General features: G+C 39.0%; 1 protein-coding gene across 1 annotated transcript in view; it reads left to right on the top strand.

The window, feature by feature from the left end:
- SIK2 (salt inducible kinase 2) overlaps positions 1-22,848 on the top strand; it is a 136,031-nt gene that overhangs the window by 73,277 nt on the left and 39,906 nt on the right. Inside the window, exon 4 of the mRNA XM_036257615.1 lies at positions 12,967-13,128. Coding sequence (XP_036113508.1) covers positions 12,967-13,128 — 162 coding nt within the window. The remainder of the gene's footprint in view (positions 1-12,966; positions 13,129-22,848) is intronic.

Genomic DNA, 22,848 nt, shown 5'->3' with positions numbered 1-22,848 from the left:
ACAGCTAGGGTCTTATTTTTCTTTTCTTGCTGGCCCTTCTCTTTCCGTTGTCCTTTCTCCTCTCTGACACATTGTTACTGTTACTTAATGTGTGGGACCCCAGGAAACATAGTCAGGCCACAGGCTGATAAACTAAGGGGCTTGACTTTTCCCGAGCTTGTTTATCCAAGAAACTTGATTTGCTATTTAACTAAAATTATTACAGGAGCCTCATTGAAAAATTGTTCTGACGTAGCACAGCTTAATCTGCTCTTGAGTTCTCTGTGCCCATTTCTGAATGAACCAATCCAGCCTGGCTTCTTGTTTTCCTCTCTCAACTCACCTGAAGAACTCAATGAAAAATTAATATCTTAGGCCTTTGACTTATGAGTGAATGATGACAATGTCTTAGATCTCCATTATTTGCTAAAAATGTATCTTTAGGGTACATATATACAGAAACCAAATATTAAAATTAACAAATTTGCTTCCTTCATCATCAATATCTTATTCCCCAAGTTTGGCATTTCAATCCTAATTCCTAAAAAGTGCGTGGTTTGGTAAACTATAGTCTTTTCTTTGGACTGTATTTCTTTCTTTCTTAAGAAATAAGTGCATATCAAAATAGCTAACTGGGCGTATTAATCTGTGTAAAGAATGTGTTAGAAGTGTGACCAGATTGTATTTATAAATATTGTTATAACACTACCACAAATGAAGTAAATAGCACACAACATTAGTAGTTCAGCTTAGAGTGATTCATTTATTAGTCCAGTTAGAGTCATTACTCAGAAATAATTCACAACAGACCTTGAGATCCTGTAGAGATGATAAAAATAGGTGGGATGAAAATACCTATTTAGAGAATTGTCTGGAATGTTTTAATGTCTTTGAGGTGACATCATCATCTGGTAGTATTAAATATAACTCTGGGTACTTTTCCTAGGTTATTCAGTTGACATAATTTTTTAAAAATCACTGCCTAAAAAAACAATTCTGGGACAGATAATGAAATGTTACTACACATATCAAAATCAGTAAGAAAACCCCAGCTATTGTTCTGGAATTAGGAGAGCTTATGATGTTTCAGACAGTATCTCATCTGATGTCTGTAAGCCAGTATTGCCTCATGACAACTATTCTATTATTGTCTGGAAGGGCTGATTAAAGCTCTTATTATTTAACCTTCTTTTCTCATATGTATTGTAAATTTGTTTGCATTAGGGACTGAATTTTATCTCCTGTGGCTCTCAACATCAGCTATCAGGACCATTCTCACAGGAGTGCTTAAATTTTTGTTTGAATTTTTGCTTAATGGAATTGTACAGCTTTTTAATATAAAGTTCATAGTCCCAGGTTATTTTTAAGTGCACTTAAAATGTAAATTAGATCAGGTCTCTCACCTACTTAAAGTCATAAATGGCTTCCCAATATTTTAAAATATAGACTCCCTCCTTAGGCTTGTGTATTCTTACTGAGATTGACTTCAATTTCTTCTGTTTCACCATGTACCTTCCCTTCTTCCTTGTCATTTATGCATTAGCCTCAGTTGATGTCCTTTTGGTTTTGTGAGTGCAACATCAGTCCTCGAGTACTTTTCTCCCTGTTGAAATAGTACCTTTTCATAAAGGTCTGCCTGATCACCCTATCTAAAGTGGCCTCCCCCAGGTACCTTCCAGCTGGTCACCCTGTTTCCCAGGCATTTATTATATTCTTCCACTTTTATTTGTTTATTTATTGTCATTTCTGCCACTCAAAAAGTTCTGTAAGGGCTTAGTGCTGAGCACAGTGGCTAACACAAAGAAGTCACCGAATATTTGAATGAATGAATAAATAGATGACTTTTATACTTTAAACTCACAAGAGAGATCAACTTTTTTTTTTTTAATTTGATCCCATAAGGGAGAAAGCTCTGTGCTCTGAGGCTGACCTGAAGAGAGTCAGCACAGTGGAGTCCAGCAGTCACCTGCCGCTGGTTCTTCTGGAGCTGATTTTATCCTGGTCCATAACTGAGGAGTGTGTGTGTGTGTGTGTGTGTGTGTGTGTGTGTTATTAAGATCTGTACACATATATGGAAAACTGGGTGAAAGTCATGTTCTCCATACATGTTCAGTTTTATAAGCCTTTTTGCTTGATTTGCCCTAATAACTATTTCATAATTGGAACTATACATTTTTTTCTAATGCATTCTTTGTGTTGTAACTACTAGGTTTTTATTAGACCCCGCAGACAGCGTATTTCATGCAGTGGGATAAAGAAATTACTGTACATGGACAGAAGCTAATAGGATAGATATGGAAATGAAAGACTCTTAAAAGGTTCTTTGTCATCAAGTTAGAATTTGTGTGTGGAGAGGTTTAAGGTAGGACTCTCTCACAAAGTACAAAACTTGGGTTTTTTTACTGAGAAATCAGAGTCACCCGGGACCTGAATAACTTGTCCAGGGTCACACAGCAGTGAGAAGTAAAAATAGCATCCCAGTCAGGCTTGTTTGACTCTGGGACTTAGTTCTACTATACTTTGCTATCTCCCTAGGTACAAAGAAATCAGAGATTTATTTTAGTTGTGTGTTTTATTAAAGATAGGAAACTTTTTCTCTGACTGGCTTATTTCACTTAGCATGATAATCTTCAGGTCCATTTATGCTGTCACAACAGGAGGTGGGCAAAGGGGGATAGGGTAGAGGGGGACATCTGTAATAGTGTCAACAATAAAAATAGCCCTGGCCAGTTTTGCTCAGTGGTTAGAGCATCGACCTGAGGACCATGGAGTTGCGGGTTTCATTCTGGCCAAGGGCTTGTACGTCAGTTTTAGTTAGGGCCCCGGCCCTGGTCAGGGTCATGCAGGAGGCACTCAGTCGATGTGTCTCTTGAACATCAATGTTTCTCTCTCTCTCTCTCTCTCTCTCCGCCCCCCCCTTCTCCCTCCCTACCTCCCTCCCTCCTTCCCACTCTGTCTGAAGATAAATGGAAAAAAATATCCTTGGATGAGGATTAAAAATAATAATAATAATAAAGTTTTTAAAAAGACATGAAACTTTTTGTAGCCTGTTTGTTTGATATCTGTTACTATCATCAGATATTGCAACTATTAACTTCTAGATGGGAGTTGTAAATAATTTTAGAAAAGTTTGATCTTATTACTTTTAATTGTTGCTGAAAACTTTAACATATAGTTACAGAAGTCAATTATAAATAATATTCAAAACTTCAAACAATGTACCTAAAAACTCATTTACTTCTCAGCAGACTGTGGTTTGCTTCAGTAATTCCACATAGCTTGAAGAACTGATTCAGAGTCTGACAGATGCGAACAGTCTAGTGTAGGAAAATTGCTGAAAGCACAATTAAATTGCCGGAGTATACCACAGCAATAATTTCCTTTAATTTTTGTCAAGCACACAATTTGAAATGATTACATCCTTAGGAAAACAAACAGAAAAAAGCAAAATGTTTTAAAATCTACAATTTTGTAGTCATAAATGTGTCCCAAGTTATTTAATGTGATAACTAATATAATCTAATGTTTAAAATTAGGATAACTCATGTTATCCTAATTTAATACAGATCATATACCTAATTCATTTTTCATTAGTGTTCACAGTGTAAAATGATACCTATATAAAAACTCTTTTTCAGGGTTTTATTTTATTAATGAACCTTTCTTTCTTAGTTTTATTTTACCGAGGAATGTTTGATTAGGACCAGCGCATTCTAAGTTGACAGACCAGAGTGCTGAGTTACAGTGAGATAGGGTTTTATTTTACAGCAACCTTTTGTATTGATTTGAGGAAAGAAATGTGAGAGAAAAAGAGCAGTAGAAATTTTAACCTGGGGACTGAAATAATGGATCATCACAATATTTTGAAGAGGACAAATGGACCAATTGTGATTACTTTATTGGAGCCTCACAGTTTATAGCAATTATATTCCTGAAAACAAGATTTTTCTTCAAAGCTCATGATTCAAAGTATGATGTTTTTGCAAATTTGTGGGTTAGGAACCGTTGACCCGGATTTAATTATCTGAGGAGTTGGGTTCTTGAGCTGTTTTTAAAAGGCTCATTAAGCATAAAATGTTAAATTGGCATCAGCTTTTTTACAACCAAATTACAAATTGAAAAAATTACAAATTTAATCATTTTAACATAACATTAAATAATTAATTGCTTAAGTTATTAATCTCAGCTCCAGCTTTAAGGGATGCTAAATAATTTCCATCTGAAGAATATTAAGCTTAAAGGAAGTCATTAAAAGATTCTGATATTCCTGAAACTTAAGGTAATGCAACTGGCTGGTTTCTCCATTTGGATAAGATGCTGGGGAAGCTACCCCATATCCCTGGGGGAAGAGAAGGGATGTCACACGGTGGTGACAATGGCAGTTATAGCAGCTAACATTTACTGAGCATTTGTTATGTGTCAGGTATTGTGTTATGAAATCTAGACTTATCATCTATAAATACAGGATGAGAACATTTATTAATTATACTGTATAAAACTTACATTTATATAACTGAAACCTGCATATTGGGGCTTCAGCTATCCATAATTTAGGGGTTGGTAGAAAATGACTCTTGAATTTTTGAGATTCAGTGACTAAGATGATAATTACAGTGACTTAGAAGGTATAATGAAATTTATAAAAAGAAAGATGAGTGCAGCCAGTGTGGCTCAGTGGTTGAGTGGCAACCCATGCACCAGGAAGTTGCTGGTTCAATTCCTGGTCAGTGCACATGCCCAGGTTGTGGCCCGATCCCCAGTTGGGGGCATGCAGGATCGATGTCTACCTCTCTCTCCCTCTCCCTTCCTGTCTCTCTGGAATCAATAAAGGAAAAAAGAAAGATGAGCTCATTCTTGATAACACTACAGTAGCAGAAAGAAAAATCAGTGTAGGTGTACAATTGAGTAACTATTGAATGGCCAAATGTTCTTGGCAAATCTGGAATTTATTGTTATACAAAAAAAATTTTTTTTAATCCTCACCTGAGTAAATTTTTGCTTTTATCTTCAGATAGAGTGTGGGGGGCGGGGGGGAGATATCCATGTGAGACAGACACATCAACTGGCTGCCTCCAGTACAGCCCCCACCAGGGTTGGGGACCGAGGTCCGTGCCCTTGACCGGAATGGAACCTGAGACTCTTTGGTCCATGGGCTGACACTCAAACCACTGAACAAAACCGGCCAGGGATATTTTTATAAAAATTCTAATCAATGAATGAAATTCCCCTAGGTAGAGTTTCTTGACCTTGATTAAACCTGGCATTTTGTAGACAACCTCCCCCCCCTTCCAAACTGCTTATCAAATTTCACGTGAGTGTTTGTATGTAAATACAGTTTTCATTAGATGCTCAATAGAATCTATGAGTTTAAGGCCCCAGGCCAGTGTTAAGGCCAGTTTTGACTAGAATGACTGGAGAGGCACCCTTGAGACAGGCACTAAATGAGAAGAGTATGAAAGAGAACTAACATCATCCAGCTAAAAATAAAACAGATCAGAGGTTATCCACAATAGGCTAACAATTTAGATTAATTCTATGAGGGGAAGGAGTTTAGGAAAAGAGGGCAAAGGGCCAGAACTAGACTGTGGTAGTTTTATGTGGTTAGATAAAAAAGGAGAGTCAATTAGTGAAAGAGATGGAGGAAAACTAGATAAACACAGAATCAACAGGGAGGGCTATTTATTTTGAAAACCAATTAAGTATAAAACTTAATGAAAGGTCATAAAAGGTGAGAGCTGAGAAAAGGTAATTGGCTTTAAACTAGTGAGGCTGCTGGTGAAATTTAAAGCAATTTCAATGGAGTGTGAAACAGAAAAACCACATAAGGGCCTGTGATAGATGGTAGTTAGGAAAGAAAGGTAGCCTGAGTCAGCCCTGACAATATAATAGCAACAGTATATCATAGTTGAAACAATAGCAGCTAACATTTTTTAGCACTTATATGTGTCAGGCACCATGAAGAGGTTTGTTTGTTTGTTTTTCTTTTTTCAATTGTTTTTTTCTATTTAATCTTCACATAACTTTGTGAGGTGGATTCTACTAGTATCCCCACTTTTACATTAGCAAATTAAGGTTTGGGGAGGTTAAGTAATTTGCTTAAGATCCCATAGTTAGCAAGTGTGAACACAGAATTTGAACCCAGTCAGCCTGACTCCTGAGCCTTTATTTTTAGCCCACACCACTAACTCTTAGTATCTGCAATAATGTAAAAGAAGTGTGGAAGATTTCTGTGTACTGCTATAAACTGGAGAGAAAAAGGGTAAATGTTTTTGAGTAAGAAATTGGAAGAATGCAATTATATATACATAGTTTAACATATAAAATGAACACAGAAGGAGTAAACCAAAAACTAATAAAAACAGTTACCTTTAGGCAGGGGATGGGAACAGACTTCTTGGACCTATAGTGTTTCATAGTTTTAACTTTGACATCATATTAAACCTAAGGTTGTTTTTTTTTTGCATATTCAAAAAATAAAGATAAAGCAAACAGGAGAAAGAAAAATAATCCCTAATATTTAGAAACAAACACATAAATGTGCTATCTTTATATCATGTTGGCAACAAATGACACAGATAGCTTTTCAAGTTATTTTAAAACATTATATTTGGACTGTGAGTTCTTAGGACAATATAATCTCAAATTAAAAAGAATTGCAGAGAGCCCTGGCCAGTTTGGCTCAGCGGTTAGAGCGTCGGCCTGCGGTCTGGAGAGACCCGGGTTCGGTTCCCGCTAAGGGCACGTACTTCGGTTGCAGTTTGTCCCCGGCCCTGGTTGGTCGTGCTGCCACTCGATGTGTCCCTTCACGTCGATGTTTCTCTCTCTCTCTCCCTTCCTCTCTCTCCCTCCTAATCTATCTGTACAAAAAATGGAAAAATATCCTCGGGTGAGGATAAAAAAAAAAAAAAAAAAAGAATTGCAGAGAAATGTTAACTTTTAAACTTCATCTAGTAATTTTATTGTTAGTAGTAATATTAGTATGGCTATTCTGAATATATTTTATGAGTATTATAGAATAAAACAAGTAGTGTATGTTAGTGGTAAGAACCAAGATCTTTTATATAAGAAAAGAAGGAATGCAAATATAAAAACCAAAGAAAAATAATTCCTACCTGAGCAGCCCTGGCCGGTTTGGCTCAGTGGTTAGAGTGTCGGCCTGCGGACCAGAGAGTCCCTGGATCGGTTCCCACTAGGGGCACGTACAAAAAAAAAAAAAGGCATCTGAGCACTCAGATACTATTCCCAGTAAAAAGACTTCCTAGAGAAATGACTGATTCCAGGTTTGGGGCAAAAGTATTCAAGATAAGCATGAAACATTTTTGTTATGGCAGAATGTTACGTAGGTATTGAATATTTCTGTGGTCATATTAAAAAGTAAAAACATTGTGCCCTGGCCAGTTTGGCTCAGCAGTTAGAGCATCGGCCTGTGGACCAATGAGTCACAATTTCGATTTTAGTCAAGGGCACATACCTTGGTTGCTACCCGTCCCCAGCCTTGGTCAGGTCATGCAGGAGGCAGCCAGTCGATGTGTCCCTCTCCCATCAATGTTTCTCTCTCTCTCCCTTTCTCTCCTCTCTCCCCTTCCCACTCCCTCCCACTTTATCTGAAGATAAATGGAAAAATATCATGGGGTGAGAATTTAAAAAAATAAAAAAAAGGCATTATAAAGGGATTGCCCCTGGTCAGAGATGGAAAATTTTGAGCATCAAAAATAATAATGACTATAGTTGATTGAGATTGACTGTATGAGAATCCATGTACTCATTATGATAGTTATGAAAGAGAAAAAAATAAAGCTAAGTACAGGAGGAGAAAAATTAAAACAAAAAGACACCACAAATCCTAATGGATACCATTGGAGATAGTCAGTGTACCAACCCTTACTCTGCAAATTGGTACTTAAGAAGGAAGAATTGGCCCTGGCCGGTTTGGCTCAGCGGTTAGAGCGTTGGCCTGCGGTCCAGAGAGACCCGGGTTCGGTTCCTAAGGGCACGTACCTCGGTTGCAGTTTGTCCCCGGCCCTGGTCGGTCGTGCGGGTGGCAGCCACTCGATGTGTCCCTTTCACATCAATGTTTCTCTCTCTCTCTCTCTTCCTCTCTCTCCCTCCCACTCTACCTGAACAAAAAAATGGGAAAATGTCCTCGGGTGAGGATAAAAAATAAAAAAATAAAAAAAGAAGGAAGAATTGGGCATTTTTCCTTCCTCGCCTGTTTTAGTTATATTCAAAGATAACTGAATAGCTCTAATTGACAAGGGGAAATTCTTTTCCACAAAAGAATTTCATCTAATAAGTGTGGCAGGAATTTTTTAAAAATTAGAAAAATCACAATTTTGCAACCATGAGTGAAGTAATTGATTCAAGTATGACCCCCAGTGAAGACTGAAGCCAGTGCTGTGGTTCTCAGAGAGCGGCTCCTGTTCCCGCACTTTAAGCATCACCTGGACACTTCTAAAAATAGATAAATTTTTGGACCCTTTCCAGTAATCTGTTTTAACGAGCCCTCTAAGAATTCTGTTGTATACTTGAACCTTCAAACCACATTTGGAAAATGGGTGATGAGACTCTTTACTTGAAGTATCAACCTGTCATTCCCAGAATGCACTTATCAATCTTAGCACTCCTAAAAAGTAGAACCAGCCCTGGCCAGTTTGGCTCAACGGTTAGAGCGTCGGCCTGCGGTCCGGAGAGTCCCGGGTTTGGTTCCCGCTAAGGGCGCGTACCTCGGTTGCAGTTTGTCCCCGGCCCTGGTTGGTCGTGCGGGTGGCAGCCACTCAATGTGTCCCTTCACGTCGATGTTTCTCTCTCTCTCTCCCTTCCTCTCTTTCCCTCCCACTCTATCTGTACCAAAAAAAATGGAAAAATATCCTCGGGTGAGGATAAAAAAAAGTAGAACCAGATCTTCTGTTCCTCCTAGTAAATGCACCTGTGACATGCTCTTGCCACCCTCCAAAAAAAATTACACCTGAATCTATTCTAGTCTTTATACTTGAATTCCAATTTATAGGAAGTACAGGAGATAGAAGAATAAGTAAAACAATATTATGAGGAAGCAAAGAACAGAATGTAGTACGGCCAATCCAGTTTCTTCCACAAATCAGTGGCATGAGAAAGGGGGATAGGTGAGAAGAACTATTCCGGAATGAAAGAACTCCAAAGACAAAGTAAGTGATTGCAAGATGCACATCTTGTGTGGACCCTCTTTCAAATAGCCAACTAGGGAAATTTGAATTCAGACTGTGTGTTAAATGATATTGAGAAATTGTTGATGTTGTTGGATGTGATAATGGTATCGTGGTTATGTAAGAAAATGTTGGGTGTTGTTTTTTTTTTAAGATATAAACAAAAGTAGGATAAAACAAAACTATGTCAAGATTTTCTTTAGGTTACTACAGCAAAAAAAATGAATCAAAAGGAAAAAATGATCAGTGAAACAAGTATGGCAAAATGTTTTGCATTCTTGAATCTCAGAGATTTATTGTACTGTTTTCTCTACTTTCATGTATATTTGAGACTTTCATAATAAAAAGATAGAAAATTAAAAATGATCTACAAAAGTAATATATTTATTAGGATATACTTATTCCTGTTCTAGTCTTTATCACAACATATTATAGTTGCCTGTATATTTGTCTATACTTTATTTCTCAAACTATCAGTATTGAAAGATCAGTTTTTTAATTGTCTAATCTGTCACAGACCATGACTTTTATAATATACAATAAAACCAATTACCAGAAAAACAAAACGGGGGAAAGGACATATAAACTATAACCTTAAAAAGTTTTGTAATTAAAGTCAACAAACATAAAATTATATTTCACTTAACAATGAGTACAAATGCAAACAGAGGGAAAAAAAACAATTTTTTGAAAACTGTATCCATTCATCAAAAATACACACATAGGCAATTAATGTAGAGAACTGCTGTGACACAAGTGTCTTCTGTAACCATAATTAGTTAAATTTCTAAAGTGAGACACAAGTGTCCTCTTTGCACGTTGACTTGCCCTTGTTCATTAACTTGAGCTTGGATTGATAGCAGTGCCTTTCACCAAGGATGATGTCTACCTAAATCAATTTTATTGGCAGCCACAGGTTTTTGCCTCAGTTACTGGGATCACTGATTTCTCAGCAGACAAATAGTTTTAGAGGATGCCTGCATGCAGAAATCATAAAGGATGGGGAAGATAATAGATACGCTGTAAGACTCTCTGAGATTTTTGCTTAAGGGTTGAAAACACCACTGCTTTAAATACTTGGTCTCTTAGTCTCTGGAATGCAGATGTTGTCATTTTTCTCTCGCTGTGTGTTACATATTTATTGACGTGATGATTGTGGCTTTACATGATAATTTTAGATTCAGATGTACCGCGCCTTTGTTTTTCAGATAGTACCCTCCTTGCCAAGCTTCCAAGCCTTTTCCACCTTGGCTGTGGTAGTGCCAGTTTTTGACTGATTACTTCAAAAAAATATCACTTGCTGTAGAGTCTCGTGCTTCCCAGGTCTCATTTTGTAGGCAATAGTTTGGGTTATTTTTCCATATATATTAACCTGTACTTGTTCACATTGGATCTGTTTGCAAAAATTTCAAAATCTCTTCCACTAATGCACGTTGATTCAGCATTTTTTTCTTTTTTTTTTCTAATCCTCACCTGAGGACATTTTTCCATTTTTTGTTCAGATAGAGTGGGAGGGAGAGAGAGGAAAAGAGAGAGAGAGAGAGAAACATTGATGTGAAAGGGACACGTTAAGTGGCTGCCACCCGCACGACCAACCAGGGCAGGGTACAGACTGCAACCGAGGTACGTGCCCTTAGTGGGAACCGAACCCGGGTCTCTCTGGACCGCAGGCCGACGCTCTAACCCTCTAACCGCTGAGCCAAACTGGCCTGGGCTGATTCAGCATTTTCAACAAGAAACAATTTTGTCTCTCTGGGAAGCCAGTCATTTGGTTTATGAAATAACTGCCTCACTTAGTGATACAGTTTAAATACCATTTGGTATGACATCATAGGAAAGATATGACTAGCCAAAAGAGATTCCCTCATTAAGCTAAGTTGGCCCCCGGGTCCAACCCTTCGTTATGGATTTCCCAGCTCATCCAGTATAGAAGGAGCCTCAGGTTTACCTTAGGAATAGAAAGCATGTTGTCCACTTGCCAGTTTAAGTAGACATAGTTTGGACATTTTGACTGAAAAGTCTATCTATTTGTTCTTCAGTGACCCTTTTTCCCTTTCAGAATTATGGATGGCTGCTATGTGGGATCTGTAAAGGCAAAGGGAAGATGTGACGAGCTGATTGTCTCAGTTTGTGATAAAGCAAATACAGAAGAATATACAAAATGTTCATTTAAATTTAAAGCCTGTAATTGTAGAGTATAACACTCCTACTCCACATTTTATAATACTGTTTGAGGAAAGGTTCATGATAGCATCCATGATAAAACCTTTAGCAACTAAGTATTTAAGCCCTGTGCCTACGATGTTTTGTGCATACAGCTAAGCATTGTGGGGAGTACAGAGCAAAATGACTTGGTCCCATCCTGAGGAAACTTTAATGAAGCCGTCTTGTTTTCTGAAACACCGCGTGTTAGAATTGTGGCCATGTGTGTATCCAAACATGAACACACGTTGGGATATTTGTGATGAATATGCAGATAATTAAAGTATGCGGCAATGTATTATCAGTGACAAGTTCAGAGAAGAGAGATGCAAAGTGATTTGTTTCTATTTGAAGGGACTGTTTAGATCAAAGTGGCATTTGAGGGATTTGAAAGGATGGTTCAGATTTCAGCAGGAGTCTAGTAAAGAAGCAGCTTGATATAGTAAAAAATTAATTTCAACATTTCTAGTTCTGCATCAGCCATTCACTTACTAAATATACAAATTCAGCCAGATTACTTAATTTCTCTGATCTTCAGCTTCCTCAGATATAAAATAGGAATTAGAGTAATAGTTATCGAAGAAGGGTTTTAGGAAGACTAAGTGATACACTGTGATATGAACATGCTTTATTAACTGTAAAGGACTGTACAAATGTTAGTAAATTTTATAGTAAATATTGAGGATGACATAAGCCAAAAGCATGGAATTTGAAAACAGTAAGCCACATAGCCTAGAGCAGAAAGTGTGAAGGGGCTGTGGCTGTTGATTCACCGTACAGTTTCATACTTGAGGAAATAATTAAATAGAAAAGCCTCTCATGATTTATGTTGTCCTCTCTCCCTCAACAGATCATTTCACAGGCCTTTAAGATCTTCAGGTAAAACTTGTATGAGTTGCATATTTAGTTTTATTAAACTCATATAAACATATGCAGAATTAATTTTCAGGTAAACTGCTTTAATAGAGATTATAGCATTGCACAAAGACAGCTGATCTATCTTACAAAGTATATTTTTTAAGAGAACAATGTCTGTCATAAGAGCACTTGGTTTCAAGAACAAGTCTGCATATTCTTGGGTAGATTCGAATTGCTCCATTGAACAAGAGAACAGGGTGTGAATTATTTAAGCTACTTCCAGGGACCACCATATCATATTACAGGTGATTTGTATAATTACATAAAATGATTTTTTAAAAGAAAGATAACCTTGTTTGATGAGATGTCAAAGAATTGATTCATGTTTTTCATTTTACATAAATTTTATTTTTTAAATGTGGTTAGGAATATTCAAGATTCAGTAAATTTTTCAAGAAAAAAAAAGAGGGAGTGCCTGGGCATGAAAGGCATTTTGAGTTTGTACTGTGAATATTATGCCACTTGCTATTGTCTGGTCTTGGACTCTCTTTGTTTTCTGGACTCTAGTGAAATATGGTTGGAATTACTTTTCTCAAGGCAAGAAACTTGGAAAACGCATGTAATTTGAACACTAACCTTTAGTCATTATAGAAGTTTTGGGGGGGGGAACAAAACAAAACCCTGAATCCTAATAGTGGAGTCATTTTATTTTGGGGAATATTCTAAATTCCCTCTTCTTTTACAGACTATCTTGCTAATCACGGCCGGTTAAATGAGTCTGAAGCCAGGCGCAAATTCTGGCAAATCCTATCTGCTGTTGATTATTGTCATGGTCGGAAGATTGTGCACCGCGACCTCAAAGCTGAAAATCTCCTTCTGGATAACAACATGAATATCAAAATAGCAGGTAACTGGACACAGCTGGCTTTAGCATGATCGACCTTGAGCCCTTGTGCTGGGTGTTCGCAGAAACAACTGCAGGCAGAGATTTGGAACATTTCTACTGATGACAGCATGCTTTCTCGAAAAACAAATGTATTTTATTCACTTCTTTAGATCTCTGTGCAATGAAAAGTAAGGCAAATCAGTTCACTATTAATGTACACAGTGGCAGCGCTACACCTGGCGTCTCATGTGTATCCCTGGTCCGTTGCGGGGCTCTGCCGGAGCAGAGGGCCGGACAGTCTAGAGCAGAGTATGGGTTGCTGGCACTGTGCGCTGCTCCTGATTTTGGCTCGTGGCTGCAGTGAGGTTACAGACAGGAAGAAGGAAAAGAAGGAATGTAGATTGATACAGGAGGAGCAGGTAGGCAATGACCAGAATATGAAGTGTCTTGAGTGCCATGAAAAAGACTTTTCGAGTTTATTCTGTAGGACATAGGGAGTCTAACCTATTGAAAATGTTAGGGTTGGGATAGGGGTGAAATGAGGTTGGAATGACAGGTTTGCATGCTAGAAAGATGTCTGTCTCTAGCAGCAGTGTACAGACAGCTGGGACATGTGGATAAGACTGAAGATAGGAAGCTTAGTAAGGACTCTAATGCAGTAGTCCAGTCAAGAAAATGTGGGTCCATCCTGGCCCAGCCAGAGTGGCTCAGTGTCTTGAGTGTCGTCCCATGCACTGAGAGGTCCTGGTTCAATTCCTGGTCAGGGCACATGCCCAGGTTGCGTATTCGATCCCCAGTAGGGGGCATGCGGGAGGTGACCGATAGAAACATCGATGTGAGAGAGAAATATCAATCTCTCCCTTCCTCTCTCTATAAAAAAAATCAATAAAATATATTTTTTAAAAAAAGAAAGAAAGAAAATGTGTGTCTGAACTAGAGCTGCAGCAGGAGAGGTGGTTGTTGTGGGACAGACGGGAGATTCATTTTGGGTAGATGGTAAGGGGCGTGAAGCAAAAGTTAGCAGAATTGCAAGTGCTAGTGTTTAGGATTATGAAAGAGGAATAGAGAAGCTTGTGGATGAGATTGGTTGGCTAGCTAGGGTAGATATTTAACAGAAAGTTTAGGGAGAAAACAACTCCTTGGGGTATAAAATGTAAATTAAAAGCCTCTGGGGGGAAATCCTCTGATTTGTTTATTTCACTGGTTTATTTCTATGCCATTTCCTATTAGTTTTTGTCCTAAGCATTTTGAGGAAGGTAAATAATTCATTTTTACTTACTTTACTTTAACTTTTATTTACTTTTACTTTAATTTTAATAATTAATTTTAAATGTCAATGTTGCTTATGTTACAGGGAGGTAATGGATTTTCCATTCTGTAGTCTGTGGTTTTTTTTGTAATGGGATTGCCGGAATAAGACAAAGTGTTTAATAAGACAAGGTTAATTTGTTATATTCTCATTATATATATATATATATATTAAGATTTGTATTGAGCTTTCATTTCTGTTTTGAAAATATAATCCACTATATTAGTGTTTCCATAGTTTCTTATGTATGTTCACTTTTCCCATTTGTGTGTTTTTCCCTATCTTCTGGCCCTTCCATTTATTTGGTCTCATTCATTTCACTCCTTCTCACCAACCTTCTGTAATGCACATCACCAAAATTTGTGTTTACTTCTCTTGAAAACATCTGCTGCCCTAAAATTGCCCTCTTCAGAGAAGACTCTTGTTTTTGGAAGTCCTTAACTCTGTAGAAAGAAGAGGGAAGCCCCTGCTTCACCTTTGCATGCATTTATCACCAAAACAAAAAAATTCACAGAACAATACCTCAGAGGAGTTTTGGGAGTGTTTTCAAGCAGAGAAAGGTTAGAGGTGTGAGTCATGTGCTGTAGGAATTACAAAGTGCTCTGTCACTAATTTCTAAAAAAAAAAAAATTTCCAAGTAGAACCCAAGAATCTTGGAAACAAAATACGCTCAGTTCTGCCAGGCTATAATATGTCTACTATGATATAAGTAAGTAAACTCAGTATTTCTAGTGTCATTGTGAGATACCTAGTTTTTTGTTTGTTTTTGCTGTTTTCATTTTTTTTTTTTTTTTTTTTTGAATATTTAAACTTCAAGGCCTTCTAAGTTTTATCCAGAAGGCGGGTACAAATCTGAGACCTAAAGCGTTCTCTCCGGTTAAGCCAGTAGAGCAGCTAACAGTTCTTGAGCCATCGCTATTTTCAGATACTCTGTTAGGTACTTTATCATTTTATCTTCACAGCAACCCTAAGAGCTGCATAGCTCTTGCCAGTTTTTAGATGAGAAAGATGAAATACAAAAAGATTAAATAACTTGATAAGGTGACTCAGATAATAAGCACCAGACCTGTAATTCAAACCTAGGTCTCTCTGACCACAGTGTGTTTCTTCCACTACACCATGTTGTTATTCCAAGTGGTATTGCCAGTTACCCATCAGGTGTTACTCACTAACTGAATTTTGAGTTCCATCATTCTGTGTTCATATATTTAGTGTCCTTGATTTTATGTCTCAAAAGTACACACACACACACACACACACACACTGTATCTAAGCACTCAAATATCTTCTTGCCCACATTTTTTTTGTCATCTTCACCACCATTTACCAATTTTAGTAAATGTTTATTAAGCATCTACTGTGCTCCTAAATCCTAGAGATGCAAATATTTCAAGACAAAATAGCAATGCAAAAAAGCTCAACTCTACTCTTACCTCAAGGAATTAATCCAAAACCAGACCTTCAAGTAACTCTAACATAAAAAGATAATTGTTGTAAAGGCAAGGAGAGACTGATTATGCCTGGAAGAAGTTAACTGATACACAATGGAGTACTATGCAGCTGTAGGAAAGACAATGGAGTACTATGCAGCTGTAGGAAAGAAAGATCTCTTATCCTTTGAGACGACATGGAGGGACCTGGAAAGTATCATCCTAAGCAAAACAAGCCAAACAGAGAAAGACAAGTATCATATGATCTCACTTATTTGTGGAATATAATGAACATAACAGTCTAAAGAATGGGGTAGACCCAGAGATGTGGAAGTGGGATACAGACTGACAATCCCCAAAAGAGGGGGAGGTGGGGGAGAGATAAACCACAGAACTTATATGCATGTATGCATTGACAATGGACATGGACAACAAAGCTGGGGACAGGGAGGGGGAGGGAATCAGTGGGGGTAAAAGGAGTAACATCTGTAACCAAAATAAATTGATTAATTAAAAAAAAGAAGACGACATCTGTGGTGGTATGGCAGGAGGTGGGATGAGGGGTGAGGGGTGCACAGTAGCTCCAAGCAGGTGGATCTGCACGTACCAAGGCAGACAGGCCAAAGAACTCCCAGCGTGCAGGGAAGCTGTAGAGCAGAGCTAATGGGACATAGGTGCCCGGGAGGGATGACAGGAAAAGAGCCTGCACAGGTGGGCAGAGCCAGATTACAAAGGAGTCCACATGCCGTCAAAGCTTAGACGTGCTCCAGTGCTGTGAAAGAATTTCTCCAGGATGTTTATTTTTATCCATAGATTTTTTTTTTTTTTTTAATCCTCACCCGAAGACATTTTTCCATTTTTTGTTCAGATAGAGCGGGAGGGAGAGAGAGGAAGAGAGAGAGAAACATCGATGTGAAGGGACACATCGAGTGGCTGCCACCCGCACGACCAACCAGGGCCGGGGACAAACTGCAACCGAGGTATGTGCCCTTAGCGGGAACCGAACCCGGGTCTCTCTGTACCGCAGGCCGACGCTCCAACCGCTGAGCCAAACCGGCTAGGGCTTATCCATAGATTTTATAAATTTTCTGTGACCCTGCTTTATTTTAAAAACCTCATCTTCTGGTTCTTCTTGAATTTTAAAGAAATCTAACACAAGTAGGAAAGATAGGGCTCCATGGAAAAATTGCAAGAACCCAGAATAAAATATCAAATCATTCCCTCAATCTCTGTTTAATTTTATTTAGGAAGATCTCTTTACTTGCTAAAAGGGCTGGATAATTGAACTGTTTTAGCCATCTTGTATGTTGAAATTGAAGAGAAGTACAAACCAAAACTAGGTTTAAACTGTTCATTTCTGTTTATAAGACAAAATGACATCATTCATGTTAATAAATACAGAAACATGATTTTGAAATCAGCATCTACTTTATGCTCCCCCAGTGGGCAAGGATGCCAGACACTGATGAGCCATGGACTCATTTAGATTTATTCTAAGGACATTTAGATTTAGTCTTTAACTTTCCTAATCTGAAATGTTTACAGTAACTACTTAGATAAGGATGAAAATGTATGAATTACCTGGAGGAAGTTTTCACAAATATCACAGTTTAAACAAGGCTTCACATAAAGAATGTAGGATTTGATATCAGATAGTACAGGTGCAAATTCTGACTATGTGACCTTGGGCTAATTATTTAACCTCACTGAGTCTAGGTTTCTGTATCTGTTAGGCAGAGATTACTGTGTTCCTCTGGAACATTGTAGGGATTAGTGATAACGTTAGAGACAGTGAGGGTGTGGTAGGTAAGAGTATGGGTTCCAGAGCCACGCTACCTGGGTTTGAATCCTGGCTCTGGCACTTACTAGCTAGCTGCATGACCTTGGACACATTACCTAACTTCTATATCCTCAGTTTCCTTATCTGAAAAGAGGGAATGATAGAAGTTCATATCTCATAGTAATTACAAGTTAATATTTGTAAAATACTTAAAACGGTGCCTGGTACATAGTGCTATTTAAGTATTTGTTAAGTAAATTATTACTGGCACCATGTAACTCTCAATTAAAGGTAGCCATTATTTGTATTCAGTGTGTAACTGATTCCATGTGAAAACAAATCCTGAAATGTTGATGGCCATAAAACCCCCACCCTCACCCCCATACTATTTTTTTTTTTAATTACCAAGTCCTTAAAACCTTATTAATACAAATCTCAGAAAAACAAGGAAAGTTTATCACTTATATTCTAAATTATCTCTGCTTGATGCGAATTAATTTTTTTCCTGAGGGACCTTCAGTGTAATTAGTCATGTGTGATGAGCCTCATTAATCTGACCTGTGCATCAGAATTCCTTTGTCTTCAGCCGAAGACCATTGCTTCCTTTCTGAGTTGGTCCATAATCTCTAAGTAGCCCATCATCTCCCATTATCACTTCTAACCATCCTCCTGCTTACTAGGGGAACTTGAGAGGGTTTCCGTATATAAAATTCCAGTTCTGTGCCCTGCAAACCAAAAAACAGTAAGGGAGCCAGAGACAGATTGCATTGGTAAAACATTTATTAAAAGTCTTCCATTTGTTGAGCCCTGGCTGGTTTGGCTCAGCAGTTAGAGCATCAACCCACGGACCAGAGAGTCCCAGGTTCGGTTCCCGCTAAGGGCACAGACCTCGGTTGCGGTTGTCCCCAGCCCCCATTGGGGTAATGTGGGTGGCAGACACTCTCAAATCGATGTTTCTCTCTCTCCCAGCCTTTCTCCCTCCCATTCTGTTTGAAGGTAGATGCAAGGATGTCCTCAGGTGAAGATTAACAAAAAAGGCTTCCATTTGGTATCCTCTGGCACTAGTATGAGGTAAAATGTAAAAACAGCTTTGCCTCAGCAAGCCCAATGAGAGCTTGTCTTTATCTTCAAGCCTACTTAGCCCTAGTAGCATGTTAAGCCTGGAATAGGGAAGAGAGCTCACGGGGTTTTGTCTCATTTTGTTTTGTTACATTTTGTTTCGTTACATTTTGTTTTGTTTTTGTTGTTTCTGCCTCCCAGTTTGGCTAAGAAAGATAATTGATTTGCTTCTTTAGCTCACTGAATTCTCTCATTGGACAAATAGATGTCTCACACTGGTCAGCAAGATCACATTTCATCTCAGCTGTGGTGGTTGTTTTTGTGCCCTCCTGTCAGGTAGGAAGGGAGGAACTGACATTGGGAAGTCAGCTGTGCAGCTGGCCTTTTCTTGTTGGTGGGCAACAAAGTACGCATTGACGTCATTGTTGGCTGATGGCTATTCAGTTTGTGCAGTGGGTTAGTTTCATCTCTCCTACCTTTCATTTGTCAGCTTTCATGTCCTCATAATTGTCTTCTTCACTCCTATTATAATAGTTACAGAAGAGGTGTAACTCCAGTGAGACTATCTATCTGAATTCTACTGGTAATTTTAGAAACAAGGATAAATTTAACCCTAAAGCCATCTGCTGCTCTTTAGGAGGATTTTTTTATTATAAATTAGACATTATAACACACTGCTAGAGTTTAAAAATTGCCTTGGTTAGGTTCATTCCTAGAAATTGTTTACCTTTGTTTAGCTTGAAAGACTGGTTTTCAGTGTTTTGTTTGCTTTTTTCCTCTACTAAAGAAAATGACTTAAATAGTTTACATAAAGACTTCTATTTGGTCTTTCTGTCATTTAAATACAAATCCTGAAAGTACTTAGTAATTATAATCATTTTGCAACAATAAACAATGAAGGGACATCCATAATATTCTCAGCAATAAAGATTTTAAAAAATAAACAATGAGCCCTGGCTGGTTTGGCTCAGCGGTTAGAGCATTGGCCTGCGGTCCAGAGAGACCCAGGTTCGGTTCCCTCTTAGGGCGCATACCTCGGTTGCAGTTTGTCCCAGCCCTGGTTGGTTATGCGGGTGGCAGCCACTCAATGTGTACCCTTCACGTCAATGTTTCTCTCTCTCTCTTCCTCTCTCTCCCTCCCCTCTGTCTGAACAAAAAATAGAAAAATGTCCTCGGGTGAGGATAAAATAAATAAATAAATAAACAATGAGAGCTGTTTAACATCCTCTATATCTTTCCCACAGCCTCTCTTTTATTCTCTATTTCTTGGCTACTCAAGAGAGGTCTGGGGACCAGTACATAAGCATCACTTTGGAGCTAGTTAGAAATGCAGACTCTCAAGCCAACCCTAGACCTACTGAATCAGAATCTGCATGTTAGCGGGTTCCCCAGATGGTTTATGTGCATGTTAATGTTTGATCTATTTCACTCCAATAAACACCACAGAATTCTCTAATGTGCTCTGTTCCCACCAGGCAGTAAGCATCAAGATCAGCTTATTCACTCTGTGTCATTCCCAAAACATTGGCCCTTTGCTAATGGTGTTTGGGCACTGATAATTTGTGTAATTTATTTTATTTTTTATTTTTAATCCCCATCCAAGGACATTTTTGCATTTATCTTCAGATAGAGCAGGAGGAAGGAAGAGAGAGAAACATCAACTGGATGCCACCCACACAACCCCAACTGGAGCCGGGAACAAACTGCAACCGAGGTACGTGCCCTTAGCGGGAACCGAACCCAGGACTCTCTGGTCCACGGGCCGACGCTCTCACCACTGTAACCACTGAGCCAAACCAGCCAGAGAAATTTGTGTAATTTAATGATGACACCAATAATAATTGGCTTTTGTTATCAGGAAGATACAGGTCAGTCAGTCACTTTCAAAATATAAAACAACTGACTTCCGGTCAAGATGGCGGCGTAGGTAAACGCGGTATCGCGTCCTCCCACAACCACATCAAAGTTACAACTAAACTACAGAACAACCATCATTCAAAACCGCCTGAAATGAAGCTGAATGGAAGTCCTACAACTACGGAATTAAAGCAGCAGCCTCATCCAGACTGATAGGAGGGGCGGAGGGGACGGGCTGGTCCCACACCCATGGGTGGTGGATAAAAATCAGGAGGACACCTCGGCTGGGAAGGTCCTCCCTGAGGACTGAGGGGTCCCCGTCCCACACCAGGAGCCCTGCTCAGGGTTCCAGTGCCAGGAAGAGAATCCCCATAACTCCTGGCTGGAAAACCAGCGGGAACTGAGGCTCAGGGAGGCTGAGGCGGCTGGAGCCCCAGGCAGCTCCTTAAAGGGCCCGCGCACGGACTTGTCAGACTCACTCCCTCTAAGCTTGGAGGGGAGGCAGCTCCAGGGGCACCAGAGTCATACAGGGAAGAACTGAGCTGTTTGGCACTGGAGCCAGGGCTGGAGAGGGGGCTTCCTCCAAAACAAACGTGCTGTCAGAAGCCTTTGTTTCTTTGGTGAGCCCTTCCCTGGGGCGGCAGCAACCTGGCTCAGCAACCTGGTTGCCCCGCCCTAATGATTCCCTGAGGCCCCGCCCCACCCAACTTTCAGGCCCACCCAAGCTGTTGCCACTTGCTTTACCATAGGATTGGCCTGTCTTGGATCCTGCTTCAGGTTTTCCTAAATTCTTTCAAACAAGCAGCATCTGGTCTCAGATAGCCCCATATCTCTCGTTAAGTAATACACAGAAACAAATAGGGAGGCAGCCAAAATGAGGAGACAAACAAGCAAGTCCCAAATAAAAGAACAGAACAAAACCCCAAGAAAAGAACTAAGCAAAATGGAGATAAGCAACCTAACAGATGCTGAGTTCAAAATACTGCTTATAAGGATGCTCAATGAACTTAGTGAGAGCCTCAAGAGCATAAACAAGGACCAGTCAGAAATGAAGGCGGCATTAACTGAAATAAAGAATAATTTACACAGATTCAATAGTAGAGTACATAAATCCAAGAAGCAAACCATTGATTTGGAATATAAGGAAGCAAAGAACACCCAATCAGAACAGCAAAAAGAAAAAAGAATCCAAAAAAATGAGGACAGTGTAAGGAGCCTCTGGGACAACTTCAAGCGTGCCAACATTCGCATCTTGGGGGTGCCAGAAGGAGAAGAGAGAGAACAAGAAATTGAAAACCTGTTTGAAACAATAATGACAACTTGATGAAGGAAACAGACATACAAGTGCAGGAAGCACAGAGAGTCCAAACAAGAAGCACCCCAAGAGGCCCACACCAAGACACATCATCATCAAAATGCAAAAGGTTAGAAGAAACTGTAGGCAACAAAATTTCAGACATCATATGCAGCAGAATTTTCACTGATACATCACCTAAGGCAATAGAAACAAAGGAGAAAATGAACACATGGGACTACATCAAACTCAAAAGCTTCTGCACAGCGAAAGATACAGTCATCAAAATGGAAAGGCAACCCACTGTATGGGAGAGCATAATTGCCAATGATATATCAGATAAGGGGTTAATTTCCAATATATATAGAGTGCTCATACAAAAGGAAGACAAAGAACCCAATTAAAAAATGGACAGAGGAACTAAATAGACACCTCTCCAAACAGGACATACAAATGGCTAAGAGACATATGAAGAAATGGTCAACATCACTAATCATCAGAGAGATGCAAATTAAAACAACAATGAGGTATCACCTCACACCTGTCAGAATGGCTGCCATCAACAAATCATCAAACAACAAGTGTTGGCGAGGGTGTGGAGAAAAGGGGACTCTAGTACACTGCTGGTGGGAATGCAGACTGGTGCAGCCACTATGGAAAACAATATGGTGTTACCTCGAGAAATTAAAAATTGAACTTCCATTTGACCCAGTGATCCCACTTCTAGGAATATACCCCAAGAAGCCTGAAACACCAATCAGAAAGAATATATGTACCCCCATGTTTGTGGCAGCACTATTTACAATAGCTAAGATCTGGAAACAGCCCAAGTGTCCATCATAGACGAATGAATAAAAAAGCTGTGGTACATATACACAGTGGAGTACTACACAGCTGTAAGAAAGAAAGATCTCTTATTCTTTGAGACTACATGGAGGGACCTGGAAAATATCATCCTAAGTGAAGAAGCCAAACAGAGAAAGACAGGTATCACATGATCTCACTTATTTGT

The sequence above is a fragment of the Molossus molossus genome, unplaced genomic scaffold (assembly GCF_014108415.1).
Source record: "Molossus molossus isolate mMolMol1 unplaced genomic scaffold, mMolMol1.p scaffold_m16_p_13, whole genome shotgun sequence".
In the NCBI taxonomy this organism is placed as follows: domain Eukaryota; kingdom Metazoa; phylum Chordata; class Mammalia; order Chiroptera; family Molossidae; genus Molossus; species Molossus molossus.
The sequence above is the reverse complement of the archived record's forward strand: the minus strand, read 5'-3'. Positions and strand labels throughout refer to the sequence as shown.